The sequence below is a fragment of the Stegodyphus dumicola genome, chromosome 2 (assembly GCF_044657685.1).
Source record: "Stegodyphus dumicola isolate Sdum_Otavi_A_Nest chromosome 2, ASM4465768v1".
Lineage (NCBI taxonomy): Eukaryota > Metazoa > Arthropoda > Arachnida > Araneae > Eresidae > Stegodyphus > Stegodyphus dumicola.
The window spans coordinates 78,321,073-78,339,643 of record NC_140769.1 but is presented as its reverse complement, the minus strand read 5'-3'; the positions used below and the strand labels follow the sequence as shown (position 1 = coordinate 78,339,643).

The 18,571-nt window shown below is 31.9% G+C and overlaps 1 protein-coding gene across 4 annotated transcripts in view; it reads right to left on the bottom strand.

Moving 5' to 3' along the window:
* LOC118200823 (protein CutA homolog) overlaps positions 1-16,158 on the bottom strand; it is an 87,250-nt gene extending 71,092 nt beyond the window's left edge. Inside the window, exons 1-3 of one of the 4 annotated variants that reach the window (XM_085810787.1) lie at positions 15,993-16,158; positions 15,704-15,861; positions 8,882-8,941 (exon numbers count right to left, since the gene is read on the bottom strand). In XM_085810787.1, coding sequence (XP_085666913.1) covers positions 8,882-8,941; positions 15,704-15,861; positions 15,993-16,013 — 239 coding nt within the window. In that variant the 5' untranslated portion in view covers positions 16,014-16,158. The remainder of the gene's footprint in view (positions 1-8,881; positions 8,942-15,703; positions 15,862-15,992) is intronic. The other 3 variants (XM_085810788.1, XM_035372792.2, XM_035372794.2) reach the window with 3 other exon arrangements.
* Positions 16,159-18,571: the final 2,413 nt, after the last annotated feature.

The following is an 18,571-nucleotide window of genomic DNA, read 5'->3' as shown; positions in this document are numbered from 1 at the left end:
TCAGTAAATAAAAGCTTATCAGTTTAAGTATTGAACAATTAAATATAGAGAGTAAAATATGAAACAGCTTATCCCCTTTTTGTTGTTGTTCTTCTCAACCATTTTATAGTATTCATGGTATGTTATTCTGTTTTTAAACATACACTGATAGTACTGATGCTAGTTCAAATATTTAACTTTTATTTTTTTTTTAAGAATTCTATGATAGGAGAAAGCTGTTGTAACAATCCCTTATATTGTTGCATATAACAGTTAATATTTTATTTCCATTGTATTGTTGAAATACTGTGCATTTATTTATTTATTTGCGGCTACATGTTCGTTTATATATATGTTGTGAAACACCTATAGAGGGCACTCCACCTTTCTCTGTTTCTTCAAAGTAGGATTAGAATTTGAACTGCAACGAGATGTGTTTAACTATGAGTTAGAATGTTTCCAAAGGCAGTTACTGACCCTAACAATTAGCGGCAAAAGAGTATTATACTTTATTTCAGTAACTTGTAAATAAACTAGTTGTTGCTGTGTTTTAGAAAGCCTTTTATAGTCTATTACATAAAACCTGAACCACCGAAACAAATTATTTTGACGTCGATGATTGCTACAATATTGGATTAGTATGACATAACCCTTGGATTACGAAATTATATCCACAAGGAAATGACAGGTAGGCTCTCATTTTGTATTGCTGATCTTTGGATGTGTTTCTGTTGTATAGTATTAAAAAAAAATGGCAGCATTAGAACTTGCAAAAGCTAAACGAACAACAAATCGAAAATTAACAACTCAGCTAATTAATCAAATTGATAATAAATTAAAGTCAGGAGAGGACCTTGATGAGCAGGATTTAAGAGACAATTATGAGCTCTTAACAGAAAGAAATAACGAATTTGAAGCTCTTGACAATAAAATCGAAACTTCCATTGCAGTTGATCACAAGGAAAAAGAGGTTACGGTGAGTCAGGAATATAAAGCGAAATGTTTGAAACACTAAAGTAGAATATTACATTACCTTGAAAGCAAAACTAAGATTGAGTCAGCTTTAAGTGATTACCATAATCAAAGTGTCAATGTCTCTTTAAGTGAAAATTTAAGAAATCAATGTTCAGTTAAATTGCCATAGTAATTGAAAAGTTTTCTGAAGATTCGAAACATTGGTAACATTTTTGGAATAGTTTCAAAAGTATGATAAATAAAAATGAAAGCATTTCAAAAGTTGAAAAATTCATGTATCTTAAAATCTTTTAAGCTGGTCAAGCTGCCAATGTTGTTTCAGGATTTGAATTATCTAACCATAATTATGACAATTGCATAAAAATTCTGAAAGATATGTTCGGGAAACAAGATATCATTATAAATTCCTTAATGAATGAAATACTAAATTTAGAAGAAGTAAAAAATAGTAAAATTTAAAAGAAGTAAAAGTTTCCAATGTTTCAGTGTTACGCATCAGATGAGCTTGAGATGTCTATTTGAAATTTAAAAGCAATAAATGTTACATCAGGCTCTTTCGAACTCTTGTTAATGCCTATTTTGCAAAAAATCTTGCCCCACGATCTAATTTTAGAATTTAACAGGCAAAGAGATGAAGGCGACGTTGAGATTTCTAAATTAATTTTATTCTTAAAGAAGGAGGTTGAATGTCGCGAAAGTACTTTATTGGCTTGCGATAAAACTAAAACGTTTACTAATTATTATAATCAGAAAACTGCAAATAAAAGAAAAACACTCAACAGAATGCAACAGAAATACACTCACAGTTAGTGCATTTAACACTACAGTAAAACGAGTATGCATCTTCTGTGAGAAACACCGCACTTCTTTTAAATGCTGTAGAGGGGTAACTGAGAAAATAAACATTCTCAAAGCACATAAATGATGTTCAATATATTTTAAGAAATTTCATTGAGTCGTTATCTGTTTGAAATGTAATGAGGAAAAATCAAATTCATGTAATTTATCTGAAAATAAATCAATTGCCACGAGTTTGAAAAGGAACCTTTAGGTCAAACGTTAATACTAACACCTTGGTTTCTCAGTGTAATACTTCTGTTTCCAAAAATACTTATTACAAGCATGCACTGGTGTGGCTTTTAACGAAAATGAAACTAAAGTTGTTCGTATTCTTCTTGATCAAGGTAGCGAAAGATCGTTTATTAAAGATACCTTAGCGAGATCTTTAAAATTAGAAACTATCAAAAATGAAAAATTGTGGGTTTTTTCGTTTGGAACTAAGAAACCAATAATTGAGAATTATCCTGTGGTCATAATTGAATTAAGAGATAGAAATCAAAAGAATAAAACTAGAATGCTTGTGACTAACACAATTATCAGCCTGTCCCATAAAGAGTCCCAGATATAATACGCTCGAAAAAATGGAGCGCTTAATGTTTACCTTCAGTGAATCTAAGTGTAAACAATAATGAAGAATTACAACTCGTGGGAATATTAAATAGTGCCGACCAATTCGGGCATTGTTGAAGTTGAGCTCACAAGTTGAAAACACATAAAGAAACATCTCCAAGTCACGAATTCCATTTTTGGATGGCTGTTAGCGGGAAATGTAAAAACAAATGAAAGGAAAGTACCAATTCAAAGCACTTAGCAGTAATGGTAGGGAATGCCTCAGTGTCAGATGATTTAAGCGTGTTTTGGTAGCTCGATTCAATGGGAATCATTAATGAAGGCCAAAATGAATTTAATCAAACTGATAATGACCTAATCATCCATTTTGAAAAATATATACGGTTAAAAAAACGGACGATAGAAATGTCAACTATTGTGAAAATCTACTATGGAAGAACTAGGAAATAATTTTGACATTGCAAAATGGCGGTTTGAATTTTTAAAACAAAAATTACAGAAAACTCCAGAAAGACTGCAAAAATATCAGGAAACTATCAAAGACCAGTTAAGAGAAAAAATAGTTGAAGAATTCCCTAATGAAATTAATCGGTACTTTTCCGTTTTGCCGGCGCAAATCTCGCCAAGCAGACTTTATTGGCGACAACATACAGTATACACATAAAAATATTTAAAAATATGTTAGTTCTAAGAATTCTTTTTAAAAAAGAAGGCATAAACATTTTAATATCGCTTAAAATTTTATAAAAAGCCAATAAATAAAGACAACAAATTTGTAAAAAGACATTAATTTAAGAATTTACTATGCTTTCATGGTTCAACATCCTGATTCGCCGGTTCATATCACGTGACCCCAAGCGATCTCATGTCACGTAAACTACTCTACAAAAATCTAATGCTCTCAGTAATTATCTACATTAATTTCATGTTAAATCTTAATTTGGAACACAAGTCTAAATGCAAGAAATATTTCAATTTCGTACGAATAACTTACTCAGAAATTATGTAAAACTGCAGTGCTTTACTTCGCTAATGCACTCTCATTAGAATTGATGAATTTAACCCTTGACATTAACTTTTCTATATTTTCGGCTTCGGGTAAACGCTGTGATTGCATCCTAATTGACTTAATTGTCGAAAATTGCCTTTGACATAAAACTGAACCATCTGATAAAAATTCTATGTAATGATATGCCAGTATTGAAAGAAACAATCAATCTGATAAGAAAAAGCTGCGACTTGTTTTGAAAATGAGGCGTAAAAGGTTACCAGCGAGAACATTCCGTTTGGCATCGGTTGTACCATTATTGACGACTTTATCGCTTGCGCCGGCAAAACGGAAAAGTACCAATTAATCTTTCACAGTATTATATGCTGCACGGTGCGGTAATTCGAGATTTTGAGACAACTACCGTCTGTGTAGTTTTCGATACTTCTTCGAACAACTGGAAAATTCAAATCCTTAAAATGAATGTCTAGAAACCTGCCCAAATTTGAATCCAAAAGTTCTTGATGTGATCCTGGGTGTGGAGAATCATCATCCACAAGCCTTTTAGTTTGGGCATCACTGTAGAGACATTAAGTATTCTAGGAGCAGGAGTGATAAAAAAACAGCAACACGTCTGCCGGGATTCAAACCACAAAACTCTGAACCACGCGCCCAGCGTGCAGACCATCACACCATTAAGACATGCTAAGAAGGTGGGAGAAATACTTTATAACCTGTCAAAGAGTCCAACATTTACTCGCTGAATTCTGAGCTCGCCGAATAAGGACTTTTACGGTTAAAAGACAGAATACAATTTGCAGACTGTCTGGAATCCGCCAAGCATCCATGGATATTGCTATGGATAGTCGAAGAATCACAGTGTCGATACGTCAATCTGTTAATTTTCAACATACATGAAAGGGTATTTCATTCCGGAATGAACTCCACTCTGATGAACCTTCGTGAATAATTTTTTGTGATCATAGGCAGACAACGAATTAAATCCTTGTTGAACAGATGCATGGTCTGCAAAAGATATAGTGTTCACTCTAGAGTAGGATAGGTAGGCATTTGCTATTCCTTCCTCAAACTAGAATATCTACGGATGATTTATTAGGATTGAGAAAATCCATCGTGAAAAAATTCAAACATCAACAGAATGTATTAATTAATTTTTAGAAATGCTGGCGGAAAAGTTATTTATTAAATTTAAGATCTGCTAAAATGTGCCAGCAAAATTCAAAGGCAATAGAATTTAAACCAAATGACTCGGTGTTAATCAATGAAGAACGCTACCCTAGAAATATATAGTCTGTGAGTAGAATTATAGAGATTTACATAGGAAGAGACGTTTGCTTGTGTTCAATCAAAACTGGCACTGGAGTAATAAGAAGGGCAGTTCAATTAATTTACAATTTAGAGCTCGATGACTGAGTCGAAAAATTTAAAAATTAACAATATGTTAGTCATAAGATTGAAACTTTCTGTTTTTCATTATTGTATTCATTTAATTGTTATGTGCTAATGGTATTTTTATTCTCTATTCTTTGTGTTAACAGTTGTTTACTCAAGAAACCTTTGTATGGAAAACACTTTTAGAAGATCATGTAAAAATATGGTAATTACTTTATTGCAATGTGATTGATATCAATCCATATAATTGAAATTGGTAAGTATTTGTTATAAACTCTATATTAAGAGTTTAAGTATGGATTGTTACAAAACACCTACAGAGGGCACTCCACCATCCTCTGTTTCTTCAAGGTAGAATTAGAAATTAATATGTAACGAGATGTGCTTAACTATGAATTAGAATGTTTTGTAAGGGAGTCGTCAGCATTAATAATTAGCGGCAAAATAATATTATACTCTATTTCAGTAACTTGTAAATAAATTAGTTGTTGTGTTTTAGATAGCCTTTTAGCCTATTACATAAAACCTGAACCACCGAAAGAAATTAACTTGATGTTGATGATAGTTACAATATTGAATTAGTATTTCACAATGTAAGAGTTTGTTTCTTATATGAAACTTTGCTATCTTTCAATTCTGGGTATGACAATATTTAAATTGTAAAAAATAGCTCAAGTGAAAATTCGGATGAGTAATTGCACTCCTCATTGGCTTTGGCAACTGGTTTGTTCTAAAATGTTGTGCTACATTAGACATGTGCTTGTGTTACGTTATATAAATACACTTCCAGAAACTTAGATGAATTTTTGTTAGATAATTGTTATTCAGCTGTAAGATTAAGCATGAGAGTTCTCATTGAGCTATTTATTATACGGTGCATTACTAATTTCTTTCTGATTATTTGGAGTATCAATAAACCAATAGCCTGGTTTGCTGACGTACACTGCACAAATAAAAAAAAGGGGGGGCTACAGTTCTGTCCCTCCCGTTCTACTGGGCTAATTGACGAAATGTAATTTGCGCTTTTTATGTCTCAAAAGCGCGACTTATAGCATATATCATATTTATATACAGCATTATTTTAACAACATAGATATTTTGACACAAAATCAGACTTTTTCTGAAATAAAATGCCAATTTTTTCTATATTTCGATCCTGCAACTCAAATTATGCCATATTGCCAAGATTTGTAAAAATCACACAAGCAGTTTTTAAAAAATTAGCTTTCAATGTTTTAGCTCCTCAGTGTTAATTGAACTGTATATATATCTATTAATATCTTTTTTTTAAAAATTAAACTTATCTGATTCTTATTTCCAGAATTCGAAACTTAGGCTTAATCCAAATTTGCACATTTTTATGATTTATTTTTAAAATTTGTATTTTTAAATATTTTTTATAAATTTTTTGACTCTTTTTATATAAAATTTTTAACATCCTCTTAAAGTAGATGTATTTCTAGGCACACATGAAAAAAATTAGACTTTTTTATTCACGATTTTCTAAAATATACATGAAATTACATATTGGTGTGTTTTAAAATTTGGCATCTTTTTTTACACGATAACACCAAATGTGTTCTATGCAGATTGTTAAAATTATTTGAAAGTATGAAAGATGATTTTTTTTTTCCCTGCTTGTCTGCAATGCAAAACAGGAAAGGAAAATTAGGTTGCTATAAATTAAGAAGTTCGTCAAGTAAATTATTCTTGGTGCAAACTAAAAAAAATTTCAGCAAGATAAATTCTTGAATTTCTATCGATACATAAATTTTGCACCAATATTTACGCATAATTTGAGTCATAGAATTGAAATATGGAAAAAAATTGGCATGTCATTTCGCAAAATGTTTGATTTTGTGTCAAAAAGTCTATGTTAGAATAATGCTATATATAAATCTAATACATACCCTAATTCGTGCTTTCGAGATATGAATTTCGTCCATGGGCCCAGTAGAATGGGAGATATAGAACTGTCCTCCCCCTTTTTTTGCGCAGTGTGCAGCAAACCACTAGGATATATATTGACGAACAACAAACCAGTAGCATATACAGTCAAAAGTCGTTAATCCGGACTCGTCAGGACTTCGGCGCTTCCGGATTATCGATTTTTCCGGATTACAGATCATCAGTTTAAATTTCGTAAAATGGCATGGAGAAATTCTAAAATTAAAAATATGAAACCACAATTTATGAAATTAAGAACAATTATGATCTAAAGAGTATCAAAATTTACAAAAAAAAAAAAAAAAAAAAAAAAAAAAAGCTTAATATTTATTTGTTTACTTTATTAAACATTTCTTTCAATGTACGTTGTTTAAGTTGCTTCATTTTATGTGATAATAATTTCTCTTTAATTCTATAAACAGACATAATTTCTTGTTCATTTACAAAGTTCCGCTGTTCAAGTGCCGTAATTGCTGTGCTGAGAATACCGACTAACTTGTCAATCGAAATTTTTTCGTTTTCACTAACCTCTCTGTCACCTTCTTCATGTCTTTATCCATTTTTTGCAGCAATTCCACTTTTTGTTTGATGGACATCGAAACATACTTTCGTTTTGTAGATCCTTTGGGAGCTCCAGCATCGGAAATTCTATTTGACATAATCGAAAGTTCAAGTTTACTTTTATAAAATTGCTCTTACAGTCTGAAAAAAGTAATAAGCCGGATCTAGTTCAAAGATTAAGGAACAACACAATCATCAACATTAACTGAAATAGATAATTATATAATTTTAGCTTATACCGTCTGTTATACATTAAACGCGCACGGAAAAACATATTTTGCACTTGCGCACACGCATATGCGCAGTCGTAAAGGTCTTACGCGCATGCATAAATACCTATGCGCATGTGTCAACGCGGCGCATACGCAGAAAGTTTTTAGCTTTAAGGTCCGGATTATGGGTGTCCGAATTAACGACTTTTGACTGTATATTATTTTTATAATATAACAAAAATCCTTTTACTTCTTCTACCTAAGCAATGAAATACAATGATCCTTTGCGAAGAGCATTGAAAATGATCAATAAAGAAGTTTAACAATAATATCCTACATTACAGAGATAATTAAGCAAATTAAACCTTACAGAATACCATACAATTTTCATACAAATTTTTTTGCGCAGATCCAGCCAGGAACGATAATTTCCCTGGTCAACAGATTACAATACAGTACCTCAAAGAAGGAATTGCCTTAAAAAAAAAGAAAAAGGTAAAAGGTCATAAAAATGAAAAAGGATTCTGTATCAGTTATGTGCCATATGACAATATAATCTACTAAATCGCCAAAAAAATATTAGGTGTTAAATGTTTATCAAAATTTTTAATTAGACATATCATGAATTAAATCCCTTTTCATTTAAATCAATCTGATTAAAAAAATTTTAAAATGTCATTTAGAACTGTAATTATTGCTTTTAAACTTGCTTAGTTTCTCAATTAGAAAGCTTAAATTGGACAGTTAAATATCTTAAGCTACGTTCAAAGGCAACAGCACGTCATCATTGAGAAAGGTAAATGTATTCTGGGCAATGGCAACACATTATTTTTAAATAGCAGAGTTCCTTAATTAAAATTAAAAAATAAATATCTTACATTTTTTTAAACCCTAACACATTCTTTTTAAAGCTCTGAGTCTGTTAATTAAAAATTCATCAAGTTTCCACAAAACATACTTACGAAATTCAAAATTCAGTGCACACATTCAGATAAAGCCTTATGTGTGATAGTTCTAGATGCTACGGCTTTTCAACCATGCAAGGAACAAACATACATACAGATTCTTCAGTATTTAATAAAAGCAATTAATTTATTTAAATGATGACTTACTGTGTGATATAACATTTCTTGTTTTTAACTGTGTCTATAAAAGAATGTATAACTATGCTACGAAAAGTCTAGGAATAAAGTACTATACAATTCAGGGTATTAAAAGTTTTTTTTTTTGTCTAACTAAAGCACAGAGCAGAAAAAAATTATACCAGAAAATACCTTTTCCTGCTTATCAATGTAAATACATTTATGAAATGGTTCTTGAAAATGCATTTAAAAACCTTTCCTATTTTTTATATTTGCATGACTATAATTTATGCTAAGCAGTTTTTGATACTTACATGCTTTGAATTCCAGGAACAATATTAACACAACCTGCAAGTTTGCCTTTCACCAAGCCTCTAAAATTATATACAAATTAGCATTTATGTAAAATACAAGTCTAATAAAGTAGTTCAAAATTCAAGAAATAGATTACATTTATTACGTACTACAAAAAACAAAGATCATCATTCTGAATATAAAATCTGAAGTATCTGACGAGAATGGCAATGACAAAATTCACTAATATTGGAAGACACCCTCACCAAACCGGTTATTTGTTACCAGTTATCTGAAGATGTATGTCAACCACATATATGATTCCATGGATACGTCTGAACCATTTTCTGCTGAATTTCTGAATTTTAAAGCCATTATTACAAGGGTGATGAAATGAAAAGGTACAAAATGATGTAAAACTTAACAGTTAAATATTTGCATATTCTGCCACGGGAGAATGTAGTGAGATATTTCGGGATGCGATTGAAGTCTCTGACTAGGATCGAAGCATGCGCGGGTGCCCGCATGCACAGTATAGACCAGAGGCTCTTATCAAAAGTGGTGTCCAAATGATGCGGCAGTTCGTATGAGGACAGGATGGCGTTCGCGTTGCAAAATTCGACGACCGAGGAGCAGCAAGGTGTTATCTGATTTCTGAGAGCGAAAAGTGAGAAACCGGCAGCTATTCATGCAAATTCTTTGGCAGCTCCAGAATTGGGAACTCTTTTCGACATAATCGAAAGTTCAAACTTAGTTTCTATAAAATTGCCGTAATAATAACAGTCTGCAAAAAATAAGGTACTTTTCCATTTTGACGGCGCAAACGATAAAGTCGCCAATAATGGTTTAACTGATGCCAGACGGAATATCTTTGTTGGTAACCTTTTATGCCTCAGTTTCAAAACAAGTTGAAGCCATTTCTTATCAGATTGTTTCTTTCAATACTGGCATACAATAATATAGAATTTTTACACGATATTTAAATTTTATCCCCTAAGACAATTCACGGTAATAAGTCAATTAGTTCTAAGTCAATTAGGTTCTAAGTCAATTAGAACGCAATTACACCGCTCATCCGAAGGCGAAATCAAGTGTTAAATTCATCAATTCTAATGAGAATGCACTAGCGAAGTAAAGCACTGCGGTTTTACATAATTTCTGAGTAAGCTATTCGTACGAATTGAAATAATTCTTGCATTTAAACTTGTATTCCAAATTAACATTTAACTTGAAATTAATGTAGATAATTACTGAGCGAATTAGATTTTAGTAGCGTAGTTTACGTGAGATGAGATCACTTGGGGTCACGTGATACGAACCGGCGAATCAGGATATTGAACCATGAAATCATAGTAAATTCTTAAATTAATGTCTTTTTACAAATTTATTGTCTTTATTTATTGGCTTTTTACAAAATTTTAAACCATATTAAAATGTTTATGCCTTCAAAATAAAAAAAAAATTCTTAGAATTAACATTTTTTATGTGTATACTGTATGTTGTCGCCAACAAAGTCTGCTTGGCAAGATTTGCGCCGGCGAAACGGAAAAGTACCAAAAATAATAAGCTGGATCAAATTAGAAGATCAGGGAGCACCACAGTCTGCTAATTAATTGAAATGCCTTAGAATCAGTACTCAAAAACATAATGCACTACTTCCCATACAAGATTTGCTATACCCAGGATTTGCTTGATAGGGACAAGCCACAATGTCTCTCATTAACTGTCAGTTTTCTTAACAGAATGACTGTTGATCTGTCATGGCCTTGAAATATTCTGTGGAGCGATGAGGCTCATTTCTACCTCAATGGGACAGTCAACACATAGTACTGTCGCATCTGGGCTAAGGAAAATCTGCAGATCCACACTGAAATTCCCCTAATGACCTGTCTTCAAAGGTCACTGTCTGATGTGGATTCGACATTCATCTTTGAGGAAATCGGTGAACGTGGGCCTGTCACATGTTGCGTTATGGGACATCGGTACCATGACATGCTGCAGACATTTGTTGTGCTGCAACTACAGTAGAGGTGGGTCCTTACATTGATCATTTTCATGCAGCATGGTACACCCCACATATCCATAGGTACGTGAAGGCTCTATTGCTCCCAGATTTCACAGAGGAATGTGTTATTAATCGCTCGTTTCTTAATCCATGGCCACTACGTTTGCCGGATCTAACTCTGTGACATTTCTGGTTATGGGGTTTTTAAAAAGTCTGGTGTATCGTGGAGGTGTTGCAATGTTGAATGACTTAAAGAACTCCATAATACTTCATGTGCAAAGCATCAAAACTGATCAGTTACGATCTGCTGTTGAACACTCTGTCCATCGACTTGAAATTTCGCAGGTGAATGAGAGTGGTCACATAGAGCACCTTTCCCTACATCGCCCTAGACACAATTAACAACTGCTCCTCTTGTGCAATTTTATCCTAGTCTGTTTTTGTTTTTCCCTTACCTTTACTTAATGTGGTTTGGTGACAAGGTAATCAGAAACTAGTCAATACGTGTTAATATTGTTTCTGTATTGCATTTTGCTCATTTATTGTGTTAAACTTCATGTTTTTCCCCCAAAAGGGACACTTTGGAACTAATTTTTTTTTTTTTTTTCGAAAGAGAGCGCATCTCATGTATAGCCTATTTACACACCTTCATTACATTCTGTTCACCCGTTTGTGCTGTAGGATGTCGTTTATAGGGGAAGTTTAATTATAACCATCCAGTATATCAAAAATTGTAATTTTGTAAATCCAAGTACTGGACTACACACAGAGTACATAGAAAGCATTTGAGTTTCTTAGGTGGCATACTAAGAACCATTTTCAGGCAGCATTTCAATTCTTATTTAGCTGAATTCATGTAGCAATAACATGTTACTGAAGGTAATATAGTACAAAGTCCGAGATCTAGACACCTTGGGACATCGGCAATTCTGGATTTTCTGAAATATCGGATCGTCAGTTTAAATCTAGAATGATGACATGTAGAAATTATAAAACTGAAAATATGAAATAGTGATTTAGGAAAGAGTGAAGCATTTATGAATTTAGGGGTGTCAAAATACCCCAAAAAAATTCAATATTTATTTGATTGTTTTATTAAACATTTCTTTCAATGCAAGTTGTTTAAGTTGCTTCATTTTTGTTTTAACACTTTCTCTTTAATTCTATAGATAGATACAATTTACTGTTCAGCTACAAAGTTCCAATCTTCAAGTCATGGAATTGTCGTATCAAGAATTCCCACTAAATTGTCAATCCAAATGTTTTCATTCTCATCAATCTCTGTCACTTTCTTCACAGTAGGTAACAATATTTTTTGGATATAGAAACATGCTAGAGATTCCACCATTCGTTAGTTGATGGATGATTGAGGCATTGTTATCCCAATTGGGAAACTTTAGTTATATCAGCTTCATTTATTAGCCCTTCTACATATTTCTTCACAAATTCCATTAATCAGAAAATTTCATGGTTTCTGAGTACAAAGAAGGGTACCCCTTGTATTATCGTGAAGTTGTTGTTTCATTTATGGTAGCCTGAGTAGCTGAATATTGTGGAAACCCTATTATGATGCAATTGGTTGCATGATTGCGGCAAATTTCTAAGGGCTTGTATGTGTGTTGGTTTCAAATGTTTCAGGTTTAAAGAGATTGTCATTAAATCTCACGTACTACGCTACAAAAATCTAATTCTCTCAGTAATTATCTACATTAATTTGAAGTTAAATCTTAATTTGGAATACAAGTTTAAATGCCAGAATTATTTTAATTCATATGAATAGCTTACTCAGAAATTTTGTAAAATATCAGTACTTTACTTCGCTGGTGCATTCTAATTAGAATTGAGGAATTTAACTCGACTTTGCCTATATTTTTGCCATTGAGTGAGCGGTGTGATTGCATCCTAATTAATTTAATTAACACCCGCGGATGGCCTTAGGGCATAAAACTGAACTATCTGGTAAAAATTCTATGTAATTGTATGCCAGTATTGAAAGAAACAATCAATCTGATGAGAAATGGCTATGACTTGTTTTGAATTACTGAAATACTGAAATGCCTCTAGAAAATCCAGTTCTCCAATGGAACGTGTTTTTTGAATAATTTTGGCAGCAGAAACGCCAAAATTTTGGTATTACGCTGGTTGGTTTTTTAAATGGCACAAAACCTCGAGGGTTATTATGCACCAGACAAATGGTGAGTAAAATTCAAAATGCATAAATAAGTATCAAGTGAATTGATGAAATGAACATAAAATGCTGATGAAGGCATGGAAAAATGACTTTAAAATGTCCAGGCAGAAATGACTGAAAAATGCTCTAGGTAGAGCAGGATAAAATGTAGTTCAAATCATATGGTAAAAGGAGATGTCTTAAAAAACTTATGAGGTTGATGTGAGGGTTTCTTCTAATGAGATCTGTTAACATCCGTAGAGTTAAAATAAAATTCACGTTTCTCTTACAGTCAAGATGGTTCAAAACAGATGACATATAAACTTTGGACTGGAGATGTTCTGAAGGCTCCACAGCAAATCCATAGTGCTTGATGGAGGACTGGATCCAATTTCAGGAGCACAGAAGGTCTTGCTGATCCATAGATAATACAGCCATAGTCAAGTTTGGAACGAATTAAAGCTCTATAAATGCGGAGCATAGAACAACATTCTGCTCCCCATGAGGTATTGGCCAGGACTTTCAATATGTTGAGAGCTTTAGCACATTTTTTCTTTAGATTTAGAATATGCAGAAGGAAATTGAGATTTCTCTCAAAGATAACTCGTAAGAATTTTATTTCTGGCTCAGCACGGATGGTATTACGCTGATTTTTGTTGTTTGACTTCTGAATTAGTATTTGTTCGGCATGTTACTGTGTCTTAATAAAACCCATTTTGCTGAAAAGATTTAACAAAACATCACTATTATAATGAAAATGGACTACTGTACTAGCTTCCAGATACTTGGAGAATTTTCTTTTCCCTAGGTGTGGTAGATAAAAGTATGTATATACCCATGTTTATTTTTGAAAATACTTCTGATATCACGAGGACCAATTTGAGAGGTGCATTTTTTCTCTTGTTAGGTTTCTTCACTATTTGAGAGGGCTCACAAGTTGGAATATATGCTTCCTTTTCTTGATAATATATGGGACAAAAAAAAAAAAAAAAAAAAAAAAAAAAAAAAAAAAAAACTTGCAAGATGATCTTTCGACTTTTTTACTCCCAGATGTCCCTAGACCTGCTCATAGCATAAACTTAATACTTTTGTCCAACAAGTTTCAGAAACAATCAATAATTACTGCAAATTTCCTAAATGTTTTTTCTTGACATTTATATAGCAGTCCATTTTCTATTTTGTAAACATTTTTCTTTAGAGCTACTTTGAGCATCTAATGCTGCTAGGTCAAAAAGTGGTTTTAAGTCCTCACTTTCTCTTTGCAAATTAGAAAACTGAGTTTTGTCTGTTGAAAGAAGAGGTAGTTCAACCACCTCTGCATCAGCCAGGCGCAGTTTTTTATCTCTCAGTTCTTTTGTGTGGGATGAAGTGTTACTTTCATCTTTAGTGAGGGGCAAAATTTCCTCTGTGGCCATAAACTTGTCATTTTCACTTCTTTTCTGGCAGTTTTCTTTTCTTTCTTTTTTTTTTTTTTTTTAAATTCAGTTTGGGACTTAACAGAGCAGGAGTCTCCACCACGTTAACTTGAAAGAAAGGTCCTTCAAGTTGATTTTTTCTAATTTTGCAGCCATCTGGTTCCCTAGTAGATAACATCCTTAGTCGAGCTTATTTCAAATGACTGCTGCCTTTGATATTATTTGACCAAAATTCTCTTCTATCTCAACATGTGCTAAGGGTAAACAGATTGGTGCTGCATCAAAAGGTTCTTTTACTCAAATAGTTCTGCAAGTCAACGTCGAAGAAGTGATGTATTTACCGCAGATTACATAAACAGATGCTTTAGAATCCCGTAACACTGGAAGATTGAACCCATTTACTTTAGGCATTGCTGTATATAGCACTAAGCAATTTTCATGCTCTGCACTCTATTAATAATAGCTGACAATTTGAATTCTTTCTTCACTTTTGGGCACTGAGGCCTTAAGTGATCAGTTGAACCACAAGTATAACACATATATATCAAAATGACATTCATTCTGATTTTGGAATGATTTCTTTTTTTCAGAGGCATATCTAGCTTTTCCTTCAGATTGGTGATACTTTTGTGAATCTCTGAGACACGGCTGATTTTTATTGCCCCTTTGCAACTGCGAATAATGAACTGGAGTGACATTTTTATGGTATTCACGTACATTTTCTAATAATTCTGCTAATTTATTTGGAGACATTATCTTTGACAGTTCATCAGTAAAATGCTAACACACTTTGAAATTTACTTGGTGCTTCATTTGATCCACTATTATAAGATCTTTTGAAAGTTCAAAATCTTTCATTTTTAATGCAGCAATCCATTCTTCAAAATAATTCCATAATTCAAAGGCAAAATCGCTTCAAGAAGTTTGAGCATTTTTGGGGGAGGGATTGCATAAATTTGATGCAAAATTTTTCTGCACTAAGTTTAAACCTTTTAAGCAGTATCCCTTTTACGTAAGCATAGTAATAAGCCTGTTGTTCTGGCTCTCACAAGGAGAAAATAGTTGGGAAACACTGCTTGATAACATTACCTAGAAAGTTATTACTGAGAGAACTAAACTGTGCAATCATAGTGAATTAAAACCGTATTATATTCTGTAAAAATTATTTCAGTAGTATAATAAACTGGGTTTTATTTCTACTTACTGGGTTCATCACTAATAACTAACAGAAATAAAATTTTAAATAACTTACTCTGCTAATTTTTTCGCAACATCATCACTGGGAGCAGTTACATATGACACTGAAAATACTCCTTGGTAAGAATCACTAGCGCTACAAGCCATGCTTGACCAAGCTCGTCTTGTTATAGATAAAACACTCAGCATTAAATATAAGTATAGAAAGTTAGGCTGGGAAAAATGAGAAAATAAATTTTGTTTATATTAAATTTATTAAAAGATTACTTTAAAATAAAAAACTGTACAAAAGTGATTTCCCATAAAGATTCACTCTACACTATCCAAGACAGAATGCTACTTACGAAATTTTTATCAGTTAACATACTACAGAAATTTCCATTGCAAAACTACATTTTTGGACCATTCCTGTACAATAGAGCTGGAGCAAACAAAGGAGGTTAGAATAGAAGGAGGGAAGGTTCAACTGAAACGGTGAAGCGTGGCGGCCATCTTCCTGTTATCACCGTGACTTGTGCAAGGAAGTCTGTCATTGCAACATTTTTTTCTTTTCTTTTTGAAGCATGTCAGCTTGTGTTGCGTATGGATGCACAAATAGATTCTCGAAAAAAATTCCGGGCATAACTTTTCACACGTAAGTATTGATTTTCTTTTTTTTATGTAATATGACAACTATGTTAAAAAATATCACAATGTCATGTTGTTTTCTTTCCAGATGTAAAAAAAAAAAGGACTTAAATAATCAAAACATGTTTTGTAATATAACTATAATCAAAAAATGTTAAATACATTTTAAAATTTGTGTTAATAGCTGGTATCTTCCTTCCTTAAGATACAATGATATATGGTAGGATTAGCTAATTCTTTTATAACTTTCATGAAAAGTAAGAAATCATCTGTTACTATTTTTATTAATTGTAAAGGTGTTAAATAAAGCAATGCTTTTCTTTATATATTAATTATTATTCATTTTTTTAAGTTAATATAAACTGTTCTGTTGTTAAATGTTTTTTGCATAAACTTACAAATTTCTGGGTGCTACTTTGGTAGACGGTTGCACGGATTTTAGCGATTTGTTGGCAATTTATTTTTGGCGAGCGATACGACATATGGTAAACAAATTGCTAGACAAGTTGTTTATGATAACCGATACTTTGTTGTCATTTTATTTAAAAAATAATGCTTTTTATTATGCATAAATTCCGTGTTTTAAATATTATTTATGACTTCAAAATAATAAAAATGAATTTAATTTTGTATTTTTATTTGAAATAAAAATTTTATTGTTTATGATATTTTATGGAATTTTATGTTGTGAATGATGTAATGAATAACTTCACAAAATATTTTAAAAGTAATTGGTTTTAATATCTATAAATTTAATCTAATGTTTTAAACATTATTTATGGCTGTGAAATATTAAAAGACAATTTAGTTTTGCATTTTTTTAAATATGATTTTATTATGAATGATTATTTGAATAATTTTAATTCTATGCGTGATGTAATCAGCTCCCTGATTGGTTACTGAACATTTGTGAATTACCGCGCCATTTTAAAATTTTATTATTCATCTCTTCGAATTCCTCACATTTCAAAGCGAATGGATGTGTCCGTTTAGAATATGAATGTTGTTATTGGTAATTACCAAGAATTATTGGTATCGGAATAAAAAAATTGCCGTTTGAGACCTTATTTTGGCCAACCTTGCTTTCCTAATCAAAGATTTATTTATAAATTGTTAATAGCGTCAGAAGAAATTTTTTTTAATTTTTGGAGGAAACATCACTGATTGCTTCTTCAATCACACAGATAAAGATTGTTAGCGGACCGTTTTTTTTTTTTTTTTTTTTTTTTTTTTTTTTTTTTTTTTTTTTGTGTGTGTGTGTGTGTGTGTGTGTGTGTGTGTGTGTGTGGTACTTATTACCAATATACGAAATTTTAAAGTAAGTACATAATTTTCTTTTACTTCATAACTGTATACTTCAATTTTTATTAAAAAATTAATACAATGTTTTCAAAAATTCCTGAGATATTTATTGCCGCATATGTTTTAATGTTAAATAATTAAATCCTATAAAACTTATTTTAAAGTATTTAAGTAATATTTTAATTGGTATGATGTTTTTAATTCGATATTCAATTTAAGTAATATTTTAATCCAATTAAATGTTGCGCAATAATTTTATTCTATTATATGAAAGTAATAATTTTACCTTACTTTAGCATTTTATAGTCTTAGTAAATGTATTTATTTACATTTGCCAGCCATCTTAAAAAACAACGTTTTCAACAAAAAATTAATCCATTATTTTTAACGATATTTATTTTTTTTTAAGTTTCGGATACTTTACTATATGCGTAATATACGTAAAAACAGCATTTTTCAAGATGTCTGACGACTGGAAACACCGCGCCAACAATTGCGCCAATGTAAATCGCCAAAAATCCGTGCAACCGTCTACCAAAGTAGTACCAATTTCTGGCCAGTATAGTGATAAAATTAAGTAAAATATTTATTTACACAATTGAACATGTGGGCACAGCTTTAGTATTAGTCCTTTTTGGCGAGAAATTTGTTTGGCGACATTTTGGAGCGATAAATGTAAAGTTATGGTAACCTTGGTAACCCTAAATACTGAGCTGAAAAACATGCCGCCATTTCTGTCCACGTAACTTTAACGAATTTGGTAGGTATCAGAGCTTTGATGGCAGGAGGGATAAATTGCATGTTTTCCTTAAAGATACGTTTGTGTTAGGAAAGCATAACATTTAAAATATTTTATTTTTAATATTTTATTATTAAATTTTTAAAAAAGCTAAAATTTGATAGTTAAAACTGATGCTTTTAAAAAAAACATCAATGAGTCTTGTCATTTTTTCATATGTTAACTCTGCATATTATAAACTCCACCCCCCAAGAA